At 58.7% G+C, this 20,781-nt stretch overlaps 2 protein-coding genes across 6 annotated transcripts in view; one reads left to right on the top strand and one right to left on the bottom strand.

The window, feature by feature from the left end:
- Iqank1 (IQ motif and ankyrin repeat containing 1) overlaps positions 1-12,120 on the bottom strand; it is a 35,453-nt gene extending 23,333 nt beyond the window's left edge. The window contains 3 exon segments of the mRNA XM_074069383.1: positions 6,923-7,009; positions 10,438-10,526; positions 11,930-12,120. Coding sequence (XP_073925484.1) covers positions 6,923-7,009; positions 10,438-10,522 — 172 coding nt within the window. The 5' untranslated portion in view covers positions 10,523-10,526; positions 11,930-12,120.
- On the top strand, positions 6,081-20,768 carry Fam83h (family with sequence similarity 83 member H). Of its 5 annotated transcripts, XM_074069375.1 has the most exons (6): positions 8,139-9,155; positions 15,207-15,668; positions 16,505-16,669; positions 16,740-16,864; positions 17,039-19,026; positions 19,060-20,768. In XM_074069375.1, exons 1-6 carry the CDS (start codon positions 8,508-8,510, stop codon positions 19,845-19,847), a joined length of 4,176 nt encoding a protein of 1,391 aa, XP_073925476.1. In that variant the 5' UTR covers positions 8,139-8,507; the 3' UTR covers positions 19,848-20,768. The 5 variants fall into 5 exon arrangements, with proteins under 5 accessions (XP_073925477.1, XP_073925476.1, XP_073925475.1 ...); XM_074069376.1 differs by lacking the exon at positions 8,139-9,155 and adding an exon at positions 6,081-6,174 and having other exon boundaries at positions 17,039-20,768; XM_074069374.1 differs by having other exon boundaries at positions 17,039-20,768.
- Positions 20,769-20,781: the final 13 nt, after the last annotated feature.

Genomic DNA, 20,781 nt, shown 5'->3' with positions numbered 1-20,781 from the left:
TAGTTGAGAAGGGATGTCACTAACGTTTTGCCCAGACTGGCCTCAAACCATGATCCTCCTGATCTCTGTCTTCTAGACATCTGGATTACAGGTGCGGCACCCAGATGGATTGCTTTTTTATGCATCCATGATGTACATTTTTCTTCATTTTTTTCTAGGCTATGTGGTTCATCTTTTTTTCAGGTTGTTGCAGATTTTTTTTGTGGGGGGCACTGTTTAAGACAGGGTCTAGCCCAGGCTGGCCTGGAACTTGCTATGTAGCCCTGGCTGGCCTCAAATTCTCCATCCTCCTGCGGCAGCCTCCTGAGTGTCACACCACCTGGGAAATTGTTGAAAAATTTAAAAACCCAACCATGTGTAAGTGGACCCATGCAGTTCCAATGCATGCTGTTCAGGGGTCACCTGTACCCTAAATACACATGGCGTCAGGGGCACAGCTCAGTGGCAGAACACATTTAGCATGCCTGATGCCCAACATTCAGTCCCTAGCACTGCGAAAAACATGTAAGTGGACTAAATTACCCAATCGAAACACAGAGATTGAATGCCGGGTGCTAGTGGCTTGTTCCTGTAATCCAATCTACTCAGGAGGCAGAGATCAGGAGGATCAAAGTTCAAAGCCAGCCCTGGGCAAATTCACAAGACCCTATCTCGAAAATGCCCAGCACAAAAAAAAAAACGGCTGACTGAGTGGCTAAATGAACCTTAGGCCTCACACAGGCTCTACAACTGAGCTATGCCCCCAGCCCCTCTGCAGTAGGAGGCAGGAAGATTGAGGGTTCAAGGCTAGCCTGGGATGTATGGTGAGACCCTCTATCAAAAATAAATAAATAAAAGACAGAGTTTGGTAGAATGGATAAAAACATGTAATCAAGTATCTACAAAACCCTCACTTTAAATTCAGAGCACAAGTAGATTGAAAATAAAAGGAAGGAAAAAGATACTCCAGCAAATAGTAACCAGAGAGAGCAGGGGTATCTGTGCTACTAGACAGACGAAACAAACAAAGTTCAAGTCAAAGTGGATTACAAGAGACCAAGAAGGATATTAAATATCACCAAAGGTTCAATGTGGCAAGAATCCAACCAACTATAAAAATGGATGCACCCAATGTTTACCCATCAAGATGCATGAATTAAAATTGAACAAAATTGAAGCAAGAAAGACAGTTGTACAATAGTAGCTGTAGGCTACAATACTCCCCGATGTGGACAGAACCAGATAGAGGTGGAGAAACAGAAGAGCTAACAGATAAACCCACTCGACCCTTGCACGCCTTCTCAAGTTCACGGTGGGGGGGGGTTCGTCTGGGGTGTTAGACCACACATAGAGTCTCAGTGGGTTTTTACTGCAGTCCTGAGAACTGAACCCAGAACCTTGCACGAGCTAAACATGCTTCCAGCATGGAGCCGCGCCCCCAGCCCTGCCTAATTTTTAGAAACAGGCATCAGTCAGGGGATGTTAGGAATCAGACACAAAAGTAAAACTGGAAACCCACAGGATTATGGAAAGTCAACAACGCATTCTCAAGCAAGCCATTGATCGAAGAAGAAATCACAAGGGAAGTTAGAAAACACTTAAGAGGAGTGAAAACAAAACACGACACACCAAACCTTACGGGTTGCAGCAAAAGCCGTGCTCAGAGGGAAATTACAGTCCCACATTCTCACCTTACTGAAGAAAGATCTCCAATCAACAGCATAACTTTATAACTTGAGGAGCTAGGAAAAAAGACCAAACAAAACCCAAAATAGCAGAAGGAAGGAAATAAAGACTAGAGCAGAGGTAAGTGACTAGAGAACAGAAATAATAGAGAAAACCCATGAACCCAAAAGTTGGCTCTTGGAAAAGATCAACAGAGTTGAAACCCTTCCACCACATGGGCAAAGGAAAAGAGAGAGGAGATGCAAATTACTCAGCATGGAAATAAAAGCGGGAAGGCTGCTGACTGCAGAGATGGAAAGGACTTTGTGACGGCAGGGTTGGGTGTGGTGGTGCATACCTGCAATCCTAGCCTTGGGAGTCTGAGGCAGCAGCACCATGATTTTGAGGCCAGCTCAAACTTGAGATCCAGTCTCAAGAAAAAGGGTGGCTGGGGACACTGCTCAGTGGTAGAGAACTTCCTAGTATGTGCGAAGCCCTGGGTTCAATCCCCAGTAAGGAAGAAAACAAGCAACAGACTATAAAGGGGTGCTATGAACCAACAAATTAGACAGCTTCAATGAAATAGAAAAATGCGAGAAACACGAAACCCATGCAGACTAATTCATGAAGAAATAGAAAGTCTGAAGAGAGCCATTACTTGATCCAGTAGCTAAAAACAACAACAACCCAACTCCAACAAAGAAAAGTCCTGGACATGAGGGCTTCATGGGTGAATTCTAGGAAACATTTAAAAAGTAACACCGCCCCTTGTCAGCATTACCTGATACCAAAGCCAGGCACAGACACCACAAGGAATTTACAGACCAGTGTCTCTTACGAGCATTGGTGTAGAAATCCCCCACCAAATCCAGGAAACCATGTTCGGCAGGTCATTGAAAGGGTTCCACATCACGCCAGCTGGGACTGTGTGTGTGTGTGTGTAGCAGGGAGGAGGATCAGAAGAAAATAGACTAGGCCTGAGTCCTGATAAGGCAGCAGGGAGGCAGGGATGGCACAGCAGAGAGATAAAACCTGAGAAATCTGAACGTGGAGAGGGTCATGTAGCATCGGGAGGGGGAAAGTTCTGTAGCACTAGGATAAAGTAGCCAATAAAATTAAAATTAAATATAACCATATCTGGATTAGACCTTGCTTTTTGCTTCTGTAACCTTCTTGCAAGGGTACATAAGGTGAGACCCCCTTTGCTCTTGGGGCTCAGCCTTTGGACACGAGTCTGCTGAGTTTCATGACGAAAACAAACTCAACAAACCAGAAATAGAAGGAAATTTCCTCAGTCTGATAAGAGACATTCATGAGGCAGGTGCTGGTGGCTCACGTCTGAAATCCTGGCTACTCAGGAGACAGAGATCATGAGGATCACGGTCTGAGGCCAACTCAGGCAAATAGTTCAAGAGACCCTCTCTTGAAAGTACCCAACACTGAAAAGCACTTGAGTGGAGTGGCTCAAGTGGTAGAGTGCCTACCTAACCTGAGGCCCTGAGTTCAAACCCCAGTACTGCCAAACAAAAAGAAAGACATGAAAATCTCACGGTACCATCACACTCAGTGGCGGAAGACTGAAAACTTTCCCTTAAGAAAGGTGTGTGGGGGGAGAAATGACCCAAACAATGTATGTACATGTGAACAGATGAATAATAATAAAAAAAAAAAAGAAAGGTGGGGGGTGGGATGGGGGGAATGCCTGCTTTCATCTCGTGTTTGACCCAGAACTGGAATGCCCTGCTAGAGCAATCAGGTAAGAAGTAAATAAATAAAAGAATTAAAAAGCATCCAATAGGTTGTCTAAAAATAAAGTGCATTTGAACTCAAAAAAAAAAAAAAAGGCATCCAAATTGGAAAGGAGAAGTACAAATGTGCCACCAAAAACCCTATTAGGAGGAAGTGGGCGGTAGCATGGCCCTCTGTCCCTAGAGAGGAGGCCAAGCAGTGGATGGCACTGTGGCCAAGTCCACCTGCAGTGGTCCCAATGGGCTTCAGGGTTTCTCCCAAGTATGGAGATAGGTGGATGTCGCCGCCAGCAGCCTGCTCAGGCCGGCACCTTTGCCAATGCATTGAGGGTTCTTAGGGAAGGAAGAGCCAAAAGGGAGTCCACACAATGTCCTCCTCACTCTCCCACAAGAGTGAACGGTGAAATAACGGAGATTGAGACCAATGCCTCTATCAATTCACCTGTCTCTTTCCCAGGGAGGAGCAAAAGTAGCTCACACTCATCGGCAGACATCAACATACCTTCCCTCTCCTGCCTGGCCTCTGTCCTGATAAGAGTTCATAACGACCAGGAGTGGCAGAACAACAGCACCCCAAAGAAGTCACGTCATCCTGTTCCCTAGAATCTCTGAACACGTTAGGAAATTCAGTTTGCAGATGAACTGAGATTACTAATCAGCTGAGCTTAAGACATAGGTGACCACACGTTATCCAGGCAGATCCAGTACAACAGAAAGTGGAAAAAAAAGGGGACGAGGGAGGCAAAAGAGGAGAGGCAGAGGGAAGGATTCAGACAGACAGGGGCAGTGTGTGTGTGCGTGTGTTTGGGGGCACGGGTCCTAAGGTTAGAAAAGGGCAAAAAACCAGACTGCCCCAGGCCCTCGGGAAGAAACATGGCCCTGCCACCACCTTGCTTGTGTGGCGCCTGTCCACGGGACTGCTAGATAATAAACATGGTTTAAGACCCTTGGTTCGTGGTGATATCACAGCAGCACGTGGAAGCAAGCACAGGGACCTTCATGACAGTGACGTCTTGCTGGCCCAGTGTGAGGCTCTGGGCTTGGTAGGTCTGGGATGCACCCAGACACCCTAAGGTTCAGAAATGCTGCATCTGGTATCCCAGAAAGATGGGTCCAGCACCCAGGATCTCTGACGCGCACATCCTGCCTGTGGGTGCTATTCTGGCCCACTCACTGAGACCCGAAAGCCTTTCCAGGAGCACAGAGGTTTTGGCTGAGGTGTGAGCACCAGGCTGCTTGGCCTTCACACTCACAGACACCACAGGTGAAAGGGTGTGGTGGGTGGAGGGTGGGCCCCTGGAGGACTCTGAGGTTCTGGAATAAGTCTTGCCTTCTATGGTAGAGACCCATCTTTTCTTCAGAGGACAGCATAACCACCTCCAGAGAGCTGGGTCTCAGCTCCATGGCTTTGGCTCCTGGGTTCAGCTGCACAGCAGCAGTGCACGTGACAGAAGTGATGGGACAGACCTGTGTGTCACAAGCATGGCATGGGCCCAGAACCATGAGGTGGCATCTCCTCTCTGGTACACTGACGCCTCCTGGGGGGTGGAAGGAGGGGCCAGCATGGTACTTAGTCCACACCAACTCTGGCTGGACTGCCACCAAGTACAGTCTTTGTGTCTGTCAGGAGGTCATGGCCGTGAGGTGACACCACCAGAGAGGGTCTACCACAGGGGTGGCCCTGACAACCAGGTGGACAACACAACTGTCCTTTAGACATCACCCAGCTTGAACAGAGTGGCCACGGTGGCCCTGCCTGGTAAGCAACACAAGCCCCTCTCTTAAGACCCCCCAGACCAGATTCTGCCCCTGCTGCACAGACCTTCCCTGCCAGGTAGTCACTCTGGCCGACAGCCCAGAGATAATCAGAAAGCTACAGAGAGTAGGGCAGTGGCAGGGAGGCAGGGAAAGGTGTGCTCCTGATGGCCTTGTGCCATGGCAGTCAGGTGTCCCTTCTGCAAAGAAGGCTGAGGCAGCAAGAGGACAGGACTTTCTCTGAGCACTCATGAGCCTTGTAGCCATGCTGCAGGGTGGAGCCCACATGGTCCTCGGCTTCTAGTGCCCAGTTCTGAGCCTGCGCCTTAGGCAGAGCAGCTCTACTTGGCACCTTCTGCTATGGAGAGGCCACCATTACTTTGTCTTAGGAGGCTTACAGGTCCCCTGCTGGGGCTCCTGCAGCAGTGCCACCCCCCCCAGCCGGGGGACTGTCCTGTGCTGGGACTGACCTGGCAACAGGAGGTGACCTGCAGGCCTTGTGAGGGCCATGGTGCAAGGCCCACTTCCCACGACAGGCAGCAGGATGGGGACACCCGAGCCTCCCTGTGACACCAAGAGCAGGCCCCACCCGGAGGGGTCTTTCAGAGATAAACGTTTCGGGAGGACCCCGCGGGGATGCGGTGCTGAGAGGGCAGAGGCGCTGGTCCTTCCCTGCACATTGCTCTGGGCCGGCCCGGCCCGCGCTCCGGCTCATTCAGCCTCTCTTCCGAGCCCAGTCTCCAGCACCGGCCTTGACCCCGCCTGCGTCTCTGCTAAGTTTCAGTGGAGCTGTTTCTCCCAGCACCCCGGTCAGTACCTACCGTGGCCACTCTGTCCTCCCCACAGGCTCAGCCCCTCATCCCCACCTGGGAGGAACGCAGGCGACTGTGGTGCCAGGACTTATGGGGGGCGGGGAGGCAGCACCTCCCGGGTTGAGCGCGCCGCCTCTGGCTGCTCGGAGAATTCCGGGACTAAGAAGCAAAGTGGGAGGCGGCGGCCAGGTGAGAGCAGCTGGAACCGCAGCGAGGTGAGACCCGGAAGCAAGGGGGGAGAGCAGAGGGACACAGAGACGTCGGCTGGGGGAGGGACGCAGCCCCCGGGGCGCAGTCCTGGGGAGACGGGGCACTGGAGGAGGAGGAGGAGGAGGCGGATTTGGTTTGGGTGCGCTGGTGAACTTCAGGACACCCAGGACGGACTGGCCGGCAGCTGAATGCGGGGTGGGGACGCCGGGACAGGCCGGACTGGGGGTGCGCGTCGGAAGCGGGGCCGGCAGAGGGAGCCAGGGGGCGAGAAGCCAGGCGGGGACCGGCCACAGGCACGGGGACTCGGGCGGTGGGGAGCGCCGTGCGCCCGCGCCGAGGCCGGATCCCTTTCCGGCCACCAGAGGGCGACGCGCGCAGAGCGGGAGCATGGTGGGCCCCGCGAGAGGAGGGGGCCCGGAGCCCCAGGAAGGCTGGAGGCCCAACAGGCCGTGGAGGCCGTGGACCACCGGCTCTGAAGGAGGAGGAGAGGGGTGGGAGTGCTGGCACAGGCTAGCGTGTGAGCCGTGCGTGTGGACCTCCTCCCCAGCACGATGCGCGCATGCGCACAGGCCCATGCACGTGCTCACGTGTGCACACGCGCGCTCACATGCACCTACAGGAAGCTCGTGTTTCCACGCTCGTGTGTACACACTGTGCATCTGTGTGCACCCTCGCCGTACCGTGCGTTGTCTGGGCCGAGGACGGCCCCTTGCCAGACTGCCCGTCAGCAAGTGCAGGACAAGGGATTCTCACCTGCAGGCGTCTCCCAGCTCTGGGGGCTCTCGGGACCCCTCGCCTGCTGGCTTGTCTTCTGCGGCTGGCGGGTCTTTCCCGGCTTCCCTGGGGGAAAGTGGCAGTCATGTTAGGGTTTGAGATACCCTAACCGCATCAACTTTAGGAAGCACTTATGGGACACCAACAGGACTTCTGTGTCCCAGCTATTAGGAAGCTCACAACCTGCTCCGGAGGCCAGCACATGCAACAATTTTAATGAGCAGCCGGACAGCGTCCTCCAGCAGCAACTATTACCCCTTCCCTGGGTGACCCGGGGCCAGCAGGCAGAACCACCCTGTACTTGGAACCCAGAGCCCCAGGCCCAGTGAGTCCATGGTGGGCATGTTGTGGCCCTTGGTAGGATGCCCAAGCTGGTTGGCCCCTCAGGCCACTCTGATGCTGGCCCCCACTCTGAACTGTGCCTCTTCCTCCCTCCAAGCCCTTCTGTCTGTCCAGTTCAGTGCTCCCTGGCAGGGGCTCTCCAACTGTTCCTGAGACTTCTGGGCAAGGGCTGAACAGAGGGGTGAGGGCTGTGCAGGGCTGGGCCAGGCAAACCAGTCCAGCCAGTGAGGCTGGGATGGGGCCCTGGGCGTGGGTGTGAGTCAGCAGCCCAGGGCTGGGGAATCGCTGGGGAGGAGTCCATCTGGAGCCTTGCCCTCCCAACAGGAAACCTGGGAAAGCTTGGTTGGGGCCAGCCCTGGACCCCCACATCCAGCCCAGGCCCCCAAAAGCAGGTTCTTTGGGCCTTGTTTCAATGGGCAGGGGAGCTGGACTCCCAACCAGGGTGACAGCAAGTGCTGCAACTCTGACCCCAGGGACAGGCTAGACTCTTCTTTTCTGCCTCATCTCAGTTCTCAAAATGACACTCAGGCCTTCAAAGGCCCAGTGACTTCACCAGCCCACCGTACAGCCTGAGACTGGGGTGATGAGGCAGGCCTGCATCTCTGCAGAGCCCCAGGCAAGCTTGGAACCAGCCAGGCCCTGAGCTGTGCTCTGCCTGGGTTTGGCCGAGGAAGTGCTCACGATGGGCTGGGTGTTCCCGTGGCCAGTAAGGGTCTGGGTCCGCGTGGTCTGAGTGGCCGGGATGCAGCTCCTGCCCTGTGGACTCAGTTTAAGTTTTGTGGGGCCAGGGGTGGGGCAGGAGGAGGGGTTGGGGCAGGGGGGAGTCCTTGGTGCCGCCCAGGCAGGACTGGGCACGCTGCAGCGGTCTAGCTGCTGAGAGCCGCCTCCAGTTTCTCAGTCTCCCTCCCAGTCTGGCCAGCGAGGCCTGTGGCCCCGTAAAGTTTTGCGCCCTGTGTCAGCATGTTAGTCAGCCTTCTCGGCCAGGGTGAGCCACTGTGCCACCGAGTCCCTATAAACTCCCTGGCGTGGCCCGGCCCCACAGAGTAGGGCCTGTGAGGCCCATAGGCAGAGCCAGGGCTTGGAGCCCACGGTGCTTCGGGCACTGGCCAAGGGGCAGGGAGGACACTTGGGACGCAGGAGCCAAGGGCTGAGCATGGTGGGGGAGCCAGCAGCCCACTGTTGCCTCTCGAATGCCCTCTGAGCTGCATGAGGCAGTCAGTGGATGAGCCGAGCCCCTGGGGAGCAGACACCTGGTAAAAGAGGCACTGGATCCCGGGCCATGTCTGGGAAACGAGGTCGAGCTCGCAAACCCCGAGGCAGGAGGACGGGCAGAGCCCAGCGGGCAGCTGGGCAGCAGGGCCCCAAGGCCGAGCCCTCAGCCCCCGCCACAGGGGGGCCTCAGGACCAGGCGGGGGTGGCCCTTACCGGGCACGTGACCAGCACCCAGCCAGCTCCTCAGGGAAATCCCAGGGCGGCCAGGCCAGAGCAGCTAGAGGAAGCCTGGAGACCAGGGCAGACCACTGCTGCGGGATCTGAGTTGGTGCTGGTCCTCCCTGAGCACATGGAGGACTATGGAGCAGGGGTCCCAATGCCGGCCCTGGGCCCTGAACTGCTGAGGCTCCATGAGGTCCAGCTGTGCCTCGCCGAGGAGCAGTTGCTGCTGGAGGACCGGCAGCGGCAGGTCCAGCTGCAGCAGCAGCTGTGGCAGGAGGAGCAGCTGTGGCTGCAGCAGCTGTGGCAGGAGGAGCAGCTGTGGCTGCAACAGCTGCAGGAGGAGCAGGCCTGGGTGCACATGGAGGGGCTGCAGCTGGCCGTGGCCCTGGAGCAGCTCCGGAGCGAGGGCCTCGAGGCACTGCAGACCCAAGGCCAGGTAAGGCCTAGCGGTGGTTTGGGGAGAGGCTTGGGATAGCCCAATGGCATAGTGGCCACTTGAGCATCCTACAAGTGTGAGCGGGGAGGCCAGGTTGGTTGCGGGAACTCTGTGGGCCCATGTTCACCTATGCCAAGGGAGGCTGGTGCCCACTGACAGGACACTGCCAAGACCAAGGACAGTAAGCCTGCCCAGGCCACTCAGTGCTTGGTGGACAGAGGCTGCTGAGGGAGGGTACTTATTTGGGAACAGAGGTGTTCCTGCAGTGGAACTTGGGCTGGGGCAGGCAGTTGCAGGAGCTGTCCAGGGCAGCATGCAGGCTAAGACAGGGGACAAGGACCTGGGTGTGCACAGCCATCGGGCAGCAGAACTGAAGAATAACCTCTGCCCTGGTCTCCTGGCTGGCTCCTGGTACACCTGCCCTGCCCCCTGTTTACTGCAGTGCTGTGCCTAGGGCTTGAGATGGCGGGGGCAGCACGGCGGCACCTGTGCCTATTATCCTCATTCCTGCAGGAAGGCCGGCCTCAGACGCGGCTGGGGCTATTTTGGGCAATTAGGATCTAATCCTGGCTTGGTGTGGAGTCATCACCACCCCTTCAGCTCTAGGGAGCTCTGTGGGGTTCAGGGGTTAAGGCCAGGCCCACTCCAAGCTGGGGAGCTGCATCCGGGCCTGGATGGATACTCTTTCAGCATGCACAGACTCCAGGCAGGCTTGGGTACAAAAAGCCTGAGAGATACAGCCTGGAAGGTGTTTGCAGCTGTGATGCAGGGTAAATGGGACTGAAGGAGGTTGGACATGGGGTAGGTCCCACTCTTGACCTTCACCAGGACCCAGCCCAGCCTGGAAGTGCTATGGAGGTGACTTGAAGGCAAAACAGCAGGCAAGGAAGTACAGCCCAGAGTCACAGCGGACCACATACCTAGTCTGAGAATTCTGAAGTTGGAACAAACTCTGCTCTTTTTTAAAACCTTTTTTGACCACCTGGGCCCTTCTCCCTGCTCCTGCCCCCTTCCCACCTCCAGGAGCTCTAAAGCTATGTTCCTCTAGATGCTGTGCCCAGCTCCCACCCCAGCCACAGGGTACACCCTCAGGGCCCACAGTCACAGTGCTGGTCTGATCTCTGAATGCTCAGTCTACCACAACCAAAACCAACTTGGGGATCCCCTAAAGACCATTTTTCCAGGGAAAGGCCTTCTCAGAGGGGATGCTGGGTAAGCTGCAGAGAGGGTCTCAAAGGCCAGTGTTTGGGGCAGTGCCCTGGAGGTCAAAGGGAGCACTCACCAGCAGCAGCTCGCAGCTTAGGCCCAAGGAGGGGTGTCTGTCCCTTCTTTGACGCAGCTTTGGGGCCCCCCCTCCTACTGCTCATTCTCCTGGGGGTGGGAAGGAAAGGCCCAGGGAGGGTATGCTTAGGAGTGCAGAGGACAGGGGCAGTGGACAACAGCATGGCCCTGGAAACAGTAAGCAGCACACTTCCCAGCCCCAAGTGTGTGCCAAGCAGCTCAAGTAGGAATGTGTGCCTGCCCCCACAACCCTGGCTCTGCCCTTCCTGCTGGGCCCCCAGGATCTGGGTTCTGGTACATCTCTGGGCTCCGAACCATTGGACTGCCAGCTGGGCAGCCTGGGCTCTGGAGCTCTGAGCAGAACCCCTGGTTCTGCTCCCAGAACCAGGTCTGCTCCTGAGACCTGCCCCTTCCCACCCTCAGACCCCCTCTCGCCCTGGCCTTGGCAGATACTGTGGTCAGGTCCTGAAGTCACACCCTTCTTCCTAATCAAGGTTCACCCCAAAGTTCCTTTCCTCTGGGAGCCCCCTTCCCCCCCCCACCTGCTCCAGGCTGGGTCAGGGATTTTCCCAGGATCCCAGAGCTCCTCACATCTCACTGTGAGGTGCAATTGCCTAGGTGCTGGTCTGACCCCACATCCATGTTGCCACCCCACTGAAGTGTTTGGGGAAGTACCTAATGAAACTGGGGGTGACCCTGAAAATAGGATCAGGCAAGACATACAAGAACCAGGAGGTAACCGAAGGCTGGCTAGCAGAAAGGGTGCAAGCAGGATGGCCAGGAATGAGTGCTTTGGGGTGGGAGTGGTACACAGGGGTTGGTGGCTCAAATGGCTGAGCCCAGGGCAGGGCCTAAGTGGGGAAGTGGCCCTAAGTGAGGTTCTGAGGGAGAACTGAGCAGTGACTGGTCGCTTAGGGGCATCTGGAGGCTTCCATGTGCAAGCTGAGGGTGATGTGGGTGGTCAGTGTGTGCATGAAGTCCCTTGTCCCTGTGAGGGGTGGGAACTTGCAGAGTCCTAGGTACATGAGGACCTCTTGGTATGTGTACATGTGTGAGGGAGGGCACCCCTGAGCTTTCAGAGTTGATGTGCAAGCATTTAGAATGAGCTGGCATGAGGTCCCCTGTTTGTGTGTGGGGTGAGGTCCTCTATATGTAAGGACCTTGCATTGTGGGTGGTCAGCACGTGTAGGGGGGTGTGTTTGTAGGGTTTTGTGTGCCTGAGGGGTCCCGTGCGCACGAGGGGGTCCCATGTGTGCAGGGGTCGGTGTGCGCAGGATCTCCTATATGTTCAGCCATCAGCCTGTGCGTGGGATTTGGTGGGGAAGTCCACTGAGTGTACGCGTGAAGGGGGTTCCTGGGAGGACTGGTCTGGGGAAGGTTAGGGTGTGAGGGGTGTCGGCGTGTAGTGAGGGGGGGTCCTCCGTGTGGGCGGAGTCGCCAAGCCCCGCCCAGCCCAGGGCTCGGCGCCACCCCTTTGGCGTCACCTGCCTCACCTGCTTCCCACAACGCGGGGAGACCAGAAGCCCCACCCCTGGCGTCGGGCCGGCCTGTTGCCTAGCGACTGAGCCGGAACTTCCGAGTCTACCCGACTTCCGGGGCGAGGGTCAGGGGTCAGATGTAGGGGCTTCGAGCTTTCGGCTCACAGATGGGCGCCGGGGGGGCTCGGGGTCCTCGCAGTGGGGGCCCTGGCGGTCTCGGGTGGCGCTGGCCAGGGTCCCGGGCACGGCTTCGTGCGGGAAGGGGGGCGGGGATGGGGGGCTTGGGCGGGGGGCGCAGGCGGGTCCGGGGTGGGGGTCCGAGCCGCGGCGGGCACAGGAATGCGGGCGCGCCGGGGTGGGGCCGCCCCGCCCAGGTGCTGCCCGGGCAGGCAGGAGGCAGGAGCGCGGGCGGGGCGGGGCGGGGGCGGGCGCGTGAATCAGGCCGGGCGGGCAGGCGGGCCGCGCCGGGGAGTGGCTGCCGGACCGACCGGACGGCGAGGCCGCTGGGCGGCGGTCGGCTCCTGCTGCCCCTGTGCCGAGACCCCGCACACCTGGCCAGGTAGGGCCCCCTCCCCGGCCGAGCGGGGTGGGATGGGGCGCGGCGCGCCGGAGGGGAGGCCCGGGTCCTCGCGCGGCTTCACCTGGGCCGGGGCTGGGCGGTGAGCGTGGCCCTGTGCGTGGAGCCGGACCGGGTCTGCCGGGGTGGGGCGCGGGCTGCTCGGGGGTCTCCGCACGACGCCGGCCTAGGAGAAGTCTAGGGTAAGAGGCCCAGCTAGAGCCTGCCGCGGGTCCTGACTCGGTCCGGCCTACCTTGAGTCTAGGGAAGGCGCTGGGCACCCACCTGGACCCTTCCTTGGGGACGCACCCCCAAGGCCGCCATGTACTGGGGTAGCCAGGGCACGGCCTGGATGCCTGTGTCCCCTGATCTCACGGCCCTACCCTGGGGTGGGCAGATGGGACACCTGGTCTGAGCCGTCGCTAACTTCTTGGGGTGCATTAACACCCTTTGGCCCTGCACAGCCCACCTCGCCCGAAATATAACTCGACTTCCGGTCTCTTGAGTTCCATCCAGCAGAATCCAACCTCCCTGCTTCCTAAGGCCTCCACGCCCTCCTGCCCACCCCCCCAACTTGGCCACAATCACTCTCTGACTAGGAGCCCCAGATCCTTCCCATGGGGTCCCCCTTCCCGACACAGGAACCCCACTTCCTGCCAGATAGGAAAGATCAGCTCCTAGTAGAGGTGAGGGCCCTGGAGACTGTCAGGCTTCAGGTCAGAGGTCAGCAGCAGGCGAGGATTCCTGCTGAGTCACTGGTCTGGGTGGGATGGGCCCCTTCCTCCTGGCCCAGTTGGGTAGGCAAATGTGGGGAAGCAGGCTGTTGGGGTTCTCCATTGCTAACAGGAGTGGGCACTGCCCAGAGAGGTGCATACCCTCAAAATGAAACAGACAAGGGATAAGGTCATTGGAGAGTGCAGGTTCTGCTGTTCGAGGCCAGGCCACCCATAGTGGCCCCTTCTGACCAGTAGTGTTTAGGAAGATACCTCACTATAGAGGTCCATATGCCGGATGGCTTCCATCCCCCATTACAGTCTGAAACAATATCAGTTCCCCTCTCCCAATAAAATCAGAAGGGGTAGCAGTATCCCTTCCAGTGTGTGCTCCCCACACTAAGAAGTGCCTCCTTAGAATGAGCAGGTGGTGCCCCCTCCCCACCTCAGACCAGGTTGGAGTAAATGGTTGATCCCGCCCATAAAGGCCAGATGGTATGAGACCTGTCCAGACAGTGAGCATTCTCACCCCAGGTGGGCTGGCTTAATCTGCTCTGGTGCCTCCAGGACCATGTACCTCACCCTGCGTGTCAGGCACAAAGAGGGGAGCACACCTGCAGTCAGGGCAGTGCCTCACAAAGGAAAGTCAGTGCAGCTCTTCCTGGGACCAGTGAACCAGGAAGCATCCTCAGGGCGGCAGAGAGAGCAGTTAAACAGGGGAGTGTCTCCACCTCCCAGCTCTGTTCAGACTTCAGTTATCCTGTTCCCCCTGCCCTCTCCCACCCCCACACACACCAAGCCAGACAGCACAGCTCCCTGGATCATGCACAGCAGGGCCCTGGCCCAATGCAGTCCAGCAGGCCTCGAGGCACACTCCACTCTGAGCAGAACCACTTCTCCAGCCAGGACCAACATTCAGGATCCTGTGTGCTATGTAGGGCAGGAGTCCTGCCCCATCCCGTACCAGAACAGTGGGGATGGAGTGGACATCCCTGGGCTGCTCCCTCCAGCACCGGAGACCAACAGGTTTCCAGGTATTTAGTGATTGTGTCTGATAGCTTCTGGAGAAGCTGGCCCCTACAGAGGCCTGCTGGAGAGCAGGGGTATGGGTGAGGGGAGGACTTGGAAAGGTCTCTGCTGCCAAGGAACTCTGAGCAGGTGGGTAGCTAGGTATGGGAGGGTATGAGTCACAGGCCTGCAGGATGGGACTGTCAGCAATGTGCGGTGGCCCAGGGAGGTTTTAGCTAAGATGGGACAGTGGCAAGAGAGAGGTCGGTGGGAGGGAAGAGGAGTTGATGGACAGGAGCAAAGTCTAGGCATCATAGGGCTTGGAGATCAGTGTGATTGTGGGGGTCTGAGGGTGAAACACTGAGGATGGAGGGATTGCATGAGGCTGTGGGTGGGGCGTAAGGCCTCCTGAGGATAGGAAGGATGTGTGTCAGGGGCTGTGGGTGGGGCGTAAGGCCACCATCCCAGGATGAGTCAGTCACAGCCCTGTGTGCTGTGTTCACCTTGGGCCAGGTGTGTCTTGTCAACCTTCCCAGCAGTAGGGTCAGTGTCAACTTGTCTAGTGGGCATAATACCAGGGGCCCACAAAAAGGCGAGCATCTTAAAAGGAAAAAAGTGGATGTGATAATAATGAGCCCAGTCTGGATTATGTTCATCTCTAAACCATCAATCAAAATATTTTAAATCTATTTCTTCTCTATAGAGAAAGGGACTCACAGAGCAGAGGGGTCTGGGGTCATGAATGGTGTAAAGTAACTGAGGGGTGGGTGCAGCCAGAGCTCCTGCCTGGAACCTGGGGTGCTTACAGCCCCTAATAAGGGCAGGAACCCAGCCAGCAAAGCCAGAGAAGGGGGAGAAAAGGCTGGGCACCTGACCCCCCTGGCACTGCTGAGTCCTCTCAGCCTAGCTTGGCTGGGCTCTGGAAAGCCAGGCTTGGGTGGAACTCACGCCCACCCAGGCCCTCTAGTGCCCCAATGCCCCTTTCCCTAGTTAATATGTCTCCTTGCCCCTCCAGGCTCCTGGCCTCAACATGGCCCGTCGCTCCCAGAGCTCCTCGCAGGGGGACAACCCACTGGCACCTGGGTACCTGCCACCTCACTACAAAGAGTACTACCGCCTGGCGGTGGATGCATTGACCGAGGGTGGGCCAGAAGCCTACAGCCGCTTCCTGGCATCAGAGGGGGCACCAGACTTCCTGTGCCCTGAGGAGTTGGAGCACGTGAGCCGGCACCTGCAGCCCCCACAACATGTTGCCCGAGAGCCCCCTGAAGGCAGTCCTCCCGACGTGGACATGGATGGTTCCTCGGGTACCTACTGGCCAGTGAACTCAGACCAGGCTGTGCCTGAGCTTGACCTGGGCTGGCCCCTGACCTTTGGCTTCCAGGGAACTGAGGTTACCACACTGGTGCAGCCTCCACCACCTGACAGCCCTAGCATCAAGGACGAAGCTCGAAGGATGATCCGCTCTGCCCAGCAGGTGCATCTTGGGCTTGGCAGGCAATGGAAAAGTGTGGCTTGAGCTGGACCTGGAAGCATGAGTACAAGGGAGGGTGAAGGAGCAATACAAGCATGGCAGGGGCGGGGTGGGGGACAGGGCTAGCTGGCCATGCTTTGGGCAGGAGCCAGGGACTCAAGCTGCAGCAGCAGGGGCTCCATGGCAGAGTGCACCCATGGTCACCAGGGGCCTGATTAGTGCAGGCTGCAGACTCTGCACACATTTGCTTGCTCACAGTCATGGCCAGTGCCAAGGAACTCAGGAGCTCTGGGATTTGGGGTCCCTCCTACACTAGACTGGTTGTTCAGAGAATTCTCACCAGTGCTACCCAATGGGTCTTGCCCAGGTGAGGTCTCCCCACCCACCACCACCAAGCAGTTGGCAAATAGCATAGGTGGCTTATTAAATCGGGAAGACTGGCAGATGCTAAAGACCCCTCTGCTTCCTGTCCCAGGAGGTAGAACTGGGGTTTGTGGCTTGGCCCCAACACCTGCCCTCTGGTCCCAGCAGCAGCTTATCCACTGTCCGGGCAAGGAAATGGCAGGAGTAGTTCCTTGCCCTCCCGTTCCCAAAGAAAGGACGCCCTTCCTCCCCCAGCACCTGTCTTGGGTTCCCTTATGGGCCACCAGCTCTACCAGCTTCCCCACAGCCCATCGTCTGGTCCCTTCTGCCTGACCTACCTTCTCAGACATGGTCACTCTCCCCTGGGGTGGACTAGTGCCTGTTCTGCAGCACTTGCATCTGTGGGGTATGGCTGGAGAACGAGTGGAATAGCAGGGGCTCGGCCCTCCTTCCTGACCTGAGCCCTACCCCTCTAGGTGGTGGCAGTGGTGATGGATATGTTCACTGATGTGGACCTGCTCAGTGAGGTGCTGGAGGCTGCTGCCCGCCGGGTCCCAGTCTACATTCTGCTGGATGAGATGAATGCACAGCACTTCCTGGACATGGCAGACAAGTGTCGTGTCAACCTGCACCATGTGGATGTGAGTGACTAGGCTGGGTGGGAGGAGGGGAAAGAACCCTGACCGTGACCTGACGCTCCTCCTTCCCCAGTTCTTGCGTGTGCGCACCGTGGCAGGTCCTACCTACTACTGCCGCACTGGGAAGTCTTTTAAGGGCCACGTGAAGGAGAAGTTTCTGCTAGTGGACTGTGCCGTGGTGATGAGCGGGAGCTACAGGTTTGCCCAGCTGGGTGTCCCATAACCCGGGCCTTCCCCACAGACCCCTCCTCTCTAGAAGCCCCTTCCTATGGCCACTGCTGCAGTCCACCTGGTCCGGGGACTCCCTTGCCCTGGACGGATGCCTCTGTAGCCCCATTTCCTCCCCTTGACTCTGTTCTGACCCACCCGCAGCTTCATGTGGTCCTTTGAGAAGATCCACCGCAGCCTGGCGCACGTGTTCCAGGGAGAGCTGGTCTCCAGTTTCGACGAGGAGTTCCGCATCCTCTTTGCACAGTCGGAGCCACTGGTGCCCTCGGCCGGGGTCCTGGCCCGCATGGACGCCTATGCGCTGGCTCCATACTCCGGGGCCGGGCCCTTGGTGGGCGTCCCCGGGGTCGGAGCACCAACTCCTTTCTCCTTCCCTAAACGAGCCCACCTCCTATTCCCTCCACCACGGGAAGAGGGCTTGGGCTTCCCCTCCTTCCTAGATCCGGACCGCCACTTCCTGTCGGCCTTCCGCCGGGAGGAGCTGCCTCGGGTGCCCGGGGGTGCCCTGGAGCCGCATGCAGGACTGCGGCCACAGTCAAGGCGGCTGGACGCGGAGGCTGGCCCGGGAGGGGAGCTCTCGGGCCCACGGGGCTTCTTCCAGGCACGGCACCTGGAGATGGACGCCTACAAGCGGCACAGCTACACGGCTGCCGACGGCGCGGGCGCAGTGGAGAACTTCGCAGCCGCGCGGCAGGTGTCAAGGCAGACGTTCCTCAGCCACGGCGACGACTTCCGCTTCCAGACCAGCCACTTCCACCGCGACCAGCTCTACCAGCAGCATTACCAGTGGGACCCGCAGTTTGCACCCGCAAGGCCACAGGGCCTGTTCGAAAAGCTTCGTGCCGGCCGCCCTGGGTTTGGTGACCCAGACGACTTCGCACTGGGCTCCGGCCCACGCTTCCCGGAGCTTGGTCCTGATGGCCACCAGCGACTGGAATACGTGCCATCTAGTGCGTCGCGGGAGGTGCGCCACGGCTCAGACCCTGCCTTTGGACCCGGCCCCCGTGGCCTGGAGCCCGGCGCAGCCCTGCGCCCCAACCTGGGCCAGCGTTTTCCATGCCAGGCGGTCGCGAGGCAGGGCCAGGACACCGCCCTGGAGGCGGAACCCGAGCGTAGGGGTGGACCCGAGGGTCGGGCAGGTCTGAGGCACTGGCGCCTCGCCTCCTACCTGAGCGGCTGCCACGGTGAGGATGCAGGCGAGGAGGGCCTGCCCATGCCCATGGAGGCTGAGGCCTACGAAGACGATGTGCTGGCTCCTGGAGGCCGGGACATGCTCCCCTCCACCTTCCGTGCCCCTGCACCTTTCCCAGCCAAGGGTCAGGTGCCCGTCCCAGGAAGTAGTGGCGGTGACGGCTCAGAGCGAGAGGGTGCAGAGGAGACAGGCCTGGCCAAGCAGGACTCCTTCCGCTCGCGCCTGAACCCTCTCATCCAGCGCAGCTCCAGGCTGCGCTCCTCCCTCATCTTCGCATCACAGGCGGAGGGCGCCGGTGGGGCCACAGCCACCACTGAGAAAGTGCAACTGCTGCACAAGGAGCAGACAGTCAGCGAAACTCTGGGTCCTGGTGGAGAGGCTGTGCGATCCACTGCCTCCGCCAAAGTGGCCGAGCTACTGGAGAAATATAAAAGCCCTGGCCGTGATCCTGGCGGTGCAGGGGGTGCTGTCACTGTGTCCAGCCACAGCAAGGCTGTCGTGTCCCAGGCTTGGCGGGAAGAGGTGGCAGCACCAGGTGGAGCGGGAGGTGAGCGCCGAAGCCTTGAGAGCTGTCTGCTCGACTTGCGTGACTCTTTCGCACAGCGGCTGCATCAGGAAGCCGAGCGGCAGCCAGGAGCCGCTTCGCTCACCGCTGCGCAGCTGCTAGACACCCTGGGTCGGGGTGGCACTGACCGCCTGTCCTCCAGATTCCTTTCTGCCCAGGCACACTCAATGTCCCCACAAGGGCGAGACAGCCCCCCACCAGAGGGGCCTGGAATGCACCAGGTGCCCCATTCTGAGCCAAAAGGGAGCCCCACCTCAGCCTATCCTGAGCGGAAGGGGAGCCCCACTCCTGGGTTTCCCAATCGGAGAGGCAGCCCAACTACAGGATTTACTGAGCAGAAGGGAAGCCCCACTTCACCCTACCCAGAGCGCAGGGGCAGCCCGGTGCCCCCCGTGCCGGAGCGCAGAGGCAGCCCGGTGCCCCCCGTGCCAGAGCGCAGAGGCAGCCCGGTGCCCCCCGTGCCGGAGCGCAGGGGCAGTCTCACTTTCTCCGGGGAGTCTCCAAAAACTGGGCCTGCAGATGAGGTGGCGGGAGGCGCCATGGAAGTCCTTCGCAAGGGGTCCCTTCGCCTCAGGCAGCTGCTAAGCCCCAAGAGCGAGCGACGTGGGGAGGATGAGGGAAATTTCTCAACTCCGCAGGAGAATGGGCAGCCTGAGAGTCCCCGGAGGCCATCGCTGGGCCGGGGTGACAGCACAGAGGCGGCTGGAGAAGAGCGAGGCCCGAGGGTGCGCCTAGCCTCTGCCACAGCAAATGCTTTGTACAGCAGCAATCTGCGGGATGACACGAAGGCCATTCTGGAGCAGATCAGCGCCCACGGCCCAAAACACCGAGGGGCCCCTGCCCCAGGTCCAGCCCACAGCAGCCCTGAACTAGGCCGCACACCAGCTGCGGGAGACCTGGCCCCAGACATGTCCGACAAGGACAAGTGTTCAGCCATCTTCCGCTCGGACAGCTTGGGGACTCAAGGCCGGCTCAGCCGCACACTGCCCGCCAGCGCGGAGGAGCGTGACCGGCTGCTGAGCCGCATGGAGAGCATGCGCAAAGAGAAGCGCGTCTACAGCCGTTTTGAGGTCTTCTGCAAAAAGGATGAGGCTGGTGGCCTTGGGGCAGGCGACAACCTGGTAGAGGAGGACACCAGGGACAGCAAGGTGGGCAAGTTCATGCCAAAGATCCTGGGTACACTCAAAAAGAAGTGAGTCTCCTGGCCCTCCAGCCCAGGGCACTGCATTGCTGTCGTCCTGCACACAGAGTATTGGTCTGGTCAGGAAGCTCCCTGTCCCTGCGTTTGAGTGGTGGTCACCAGACCCTGGTGCCAAAGCAGTTTGGGGCCTGGCTGGGTGCCACCTCAGCTCGGCTCCCCTTGGACTTGCCAGGCAACTGCCCTTCCTCTCATCGTTGGCCTCTCCTCCCTGGGAGCTCAGCCCCTTCACTGGTGCTTTTCTCCCTGATTCCCTCTTCTCCACAGCACCCATCTCACCTCCTGTTCCACCATCTTGGGCTCAGGTACCTTTGGGCTTCACCTCAGGGATCCATCTCTTTGTGCCTCACTCAGACCCCTATCTTTTAGGGGTCATTTGTGCCTCCATTTCCTGATCTTTCTCAGGGCCTTTCGCCTCCCCAAGGCTTCTGTCTCAGGGTATCTGTCTCCTCCTAGTCTCTTGGGCCCACTGCCTCCTCTTATCTGCTCACAGTCCCATCTCCCCAACCCCACCCCTGGCCTCTGGGTGCATTCTCTCCCCTCCATCTCCTCCTTTGGGACTCACTTTCTTGCCTGCTTGGCCTGTCTCCTCACTGCCTCCTGGTGTCGTCCTCGTGCTGTGGGGAAGGCAGGGCTTGCTGCAGGCAGTTTGTGAGGGAGAGGTGGTGTGGATCCAAAGGCTGCTCCTCTTCAAGTGACAGGGAAGCTGGGTAGGACAAGCCATTGGGAAAAAGAAGATGCAGGGGACTCTGGAAAGGCTGCCTTGCCTCCTAGACTGCGGCTGCCTCGCCTCCTAGACTGCAGCTGCCTCTGCCAGGTTTGTCCCTTCCTCCAGCAAGTCCCTGGGCAGGACGTGGTGAGGAGGCTGAAGGGGGAACACTGGGCTTTGCAGCACAATAAAGCACGGTCTGGACCGGCACCCTATGCCACAG

The sequence above is a fragment of the Castor canadensis genome, chromosome 3 (genome assembly GCF_047511655.1).
Source record: "Castor canadensis chromosome 3, mCasCan1.hap1v2, whole genome shotgun sequence".
NCBI classification, from domain to species: Eukaryota; Metazoa; Chordata; class Mammalia; order Rodentia; family Castoridae; genus Castor; species Castor canadensis.
The sequence above is the reverse complement of the archived record's forward strand: the minus strand, read 5'-3'. Positions and strand labels throughout refer to the sequence as shown.

What these genes read in the sequence shown, in the direction of transcription:
- Fam83h (XM_074069374.1), top strand. Translation starts at nt 8,508, where the DNA reads ATGAGCCGAGCCCCTGGGGAGCAGACACCTGGTAAAAGAGGCACTGGA. An exon ending in TCAACCTGCACCATGTGGAT is followed by an intron (nt 16,670 to 16,739) that starts GTGAGTGACTAG and finishes CTCCTTCCCCAG; the next exon opens with TTCTTGCGTGTGCGCACCGT. An exon ending in GTGATGAGCGGGAGCTACAG is followed by an intron (nt 16,865 to 17,038) that starts GTTTGCCCAGCT and finishes ACCCACCCGCAG; the next exon opens with CTTCATGTGGTCCTTTGAGA.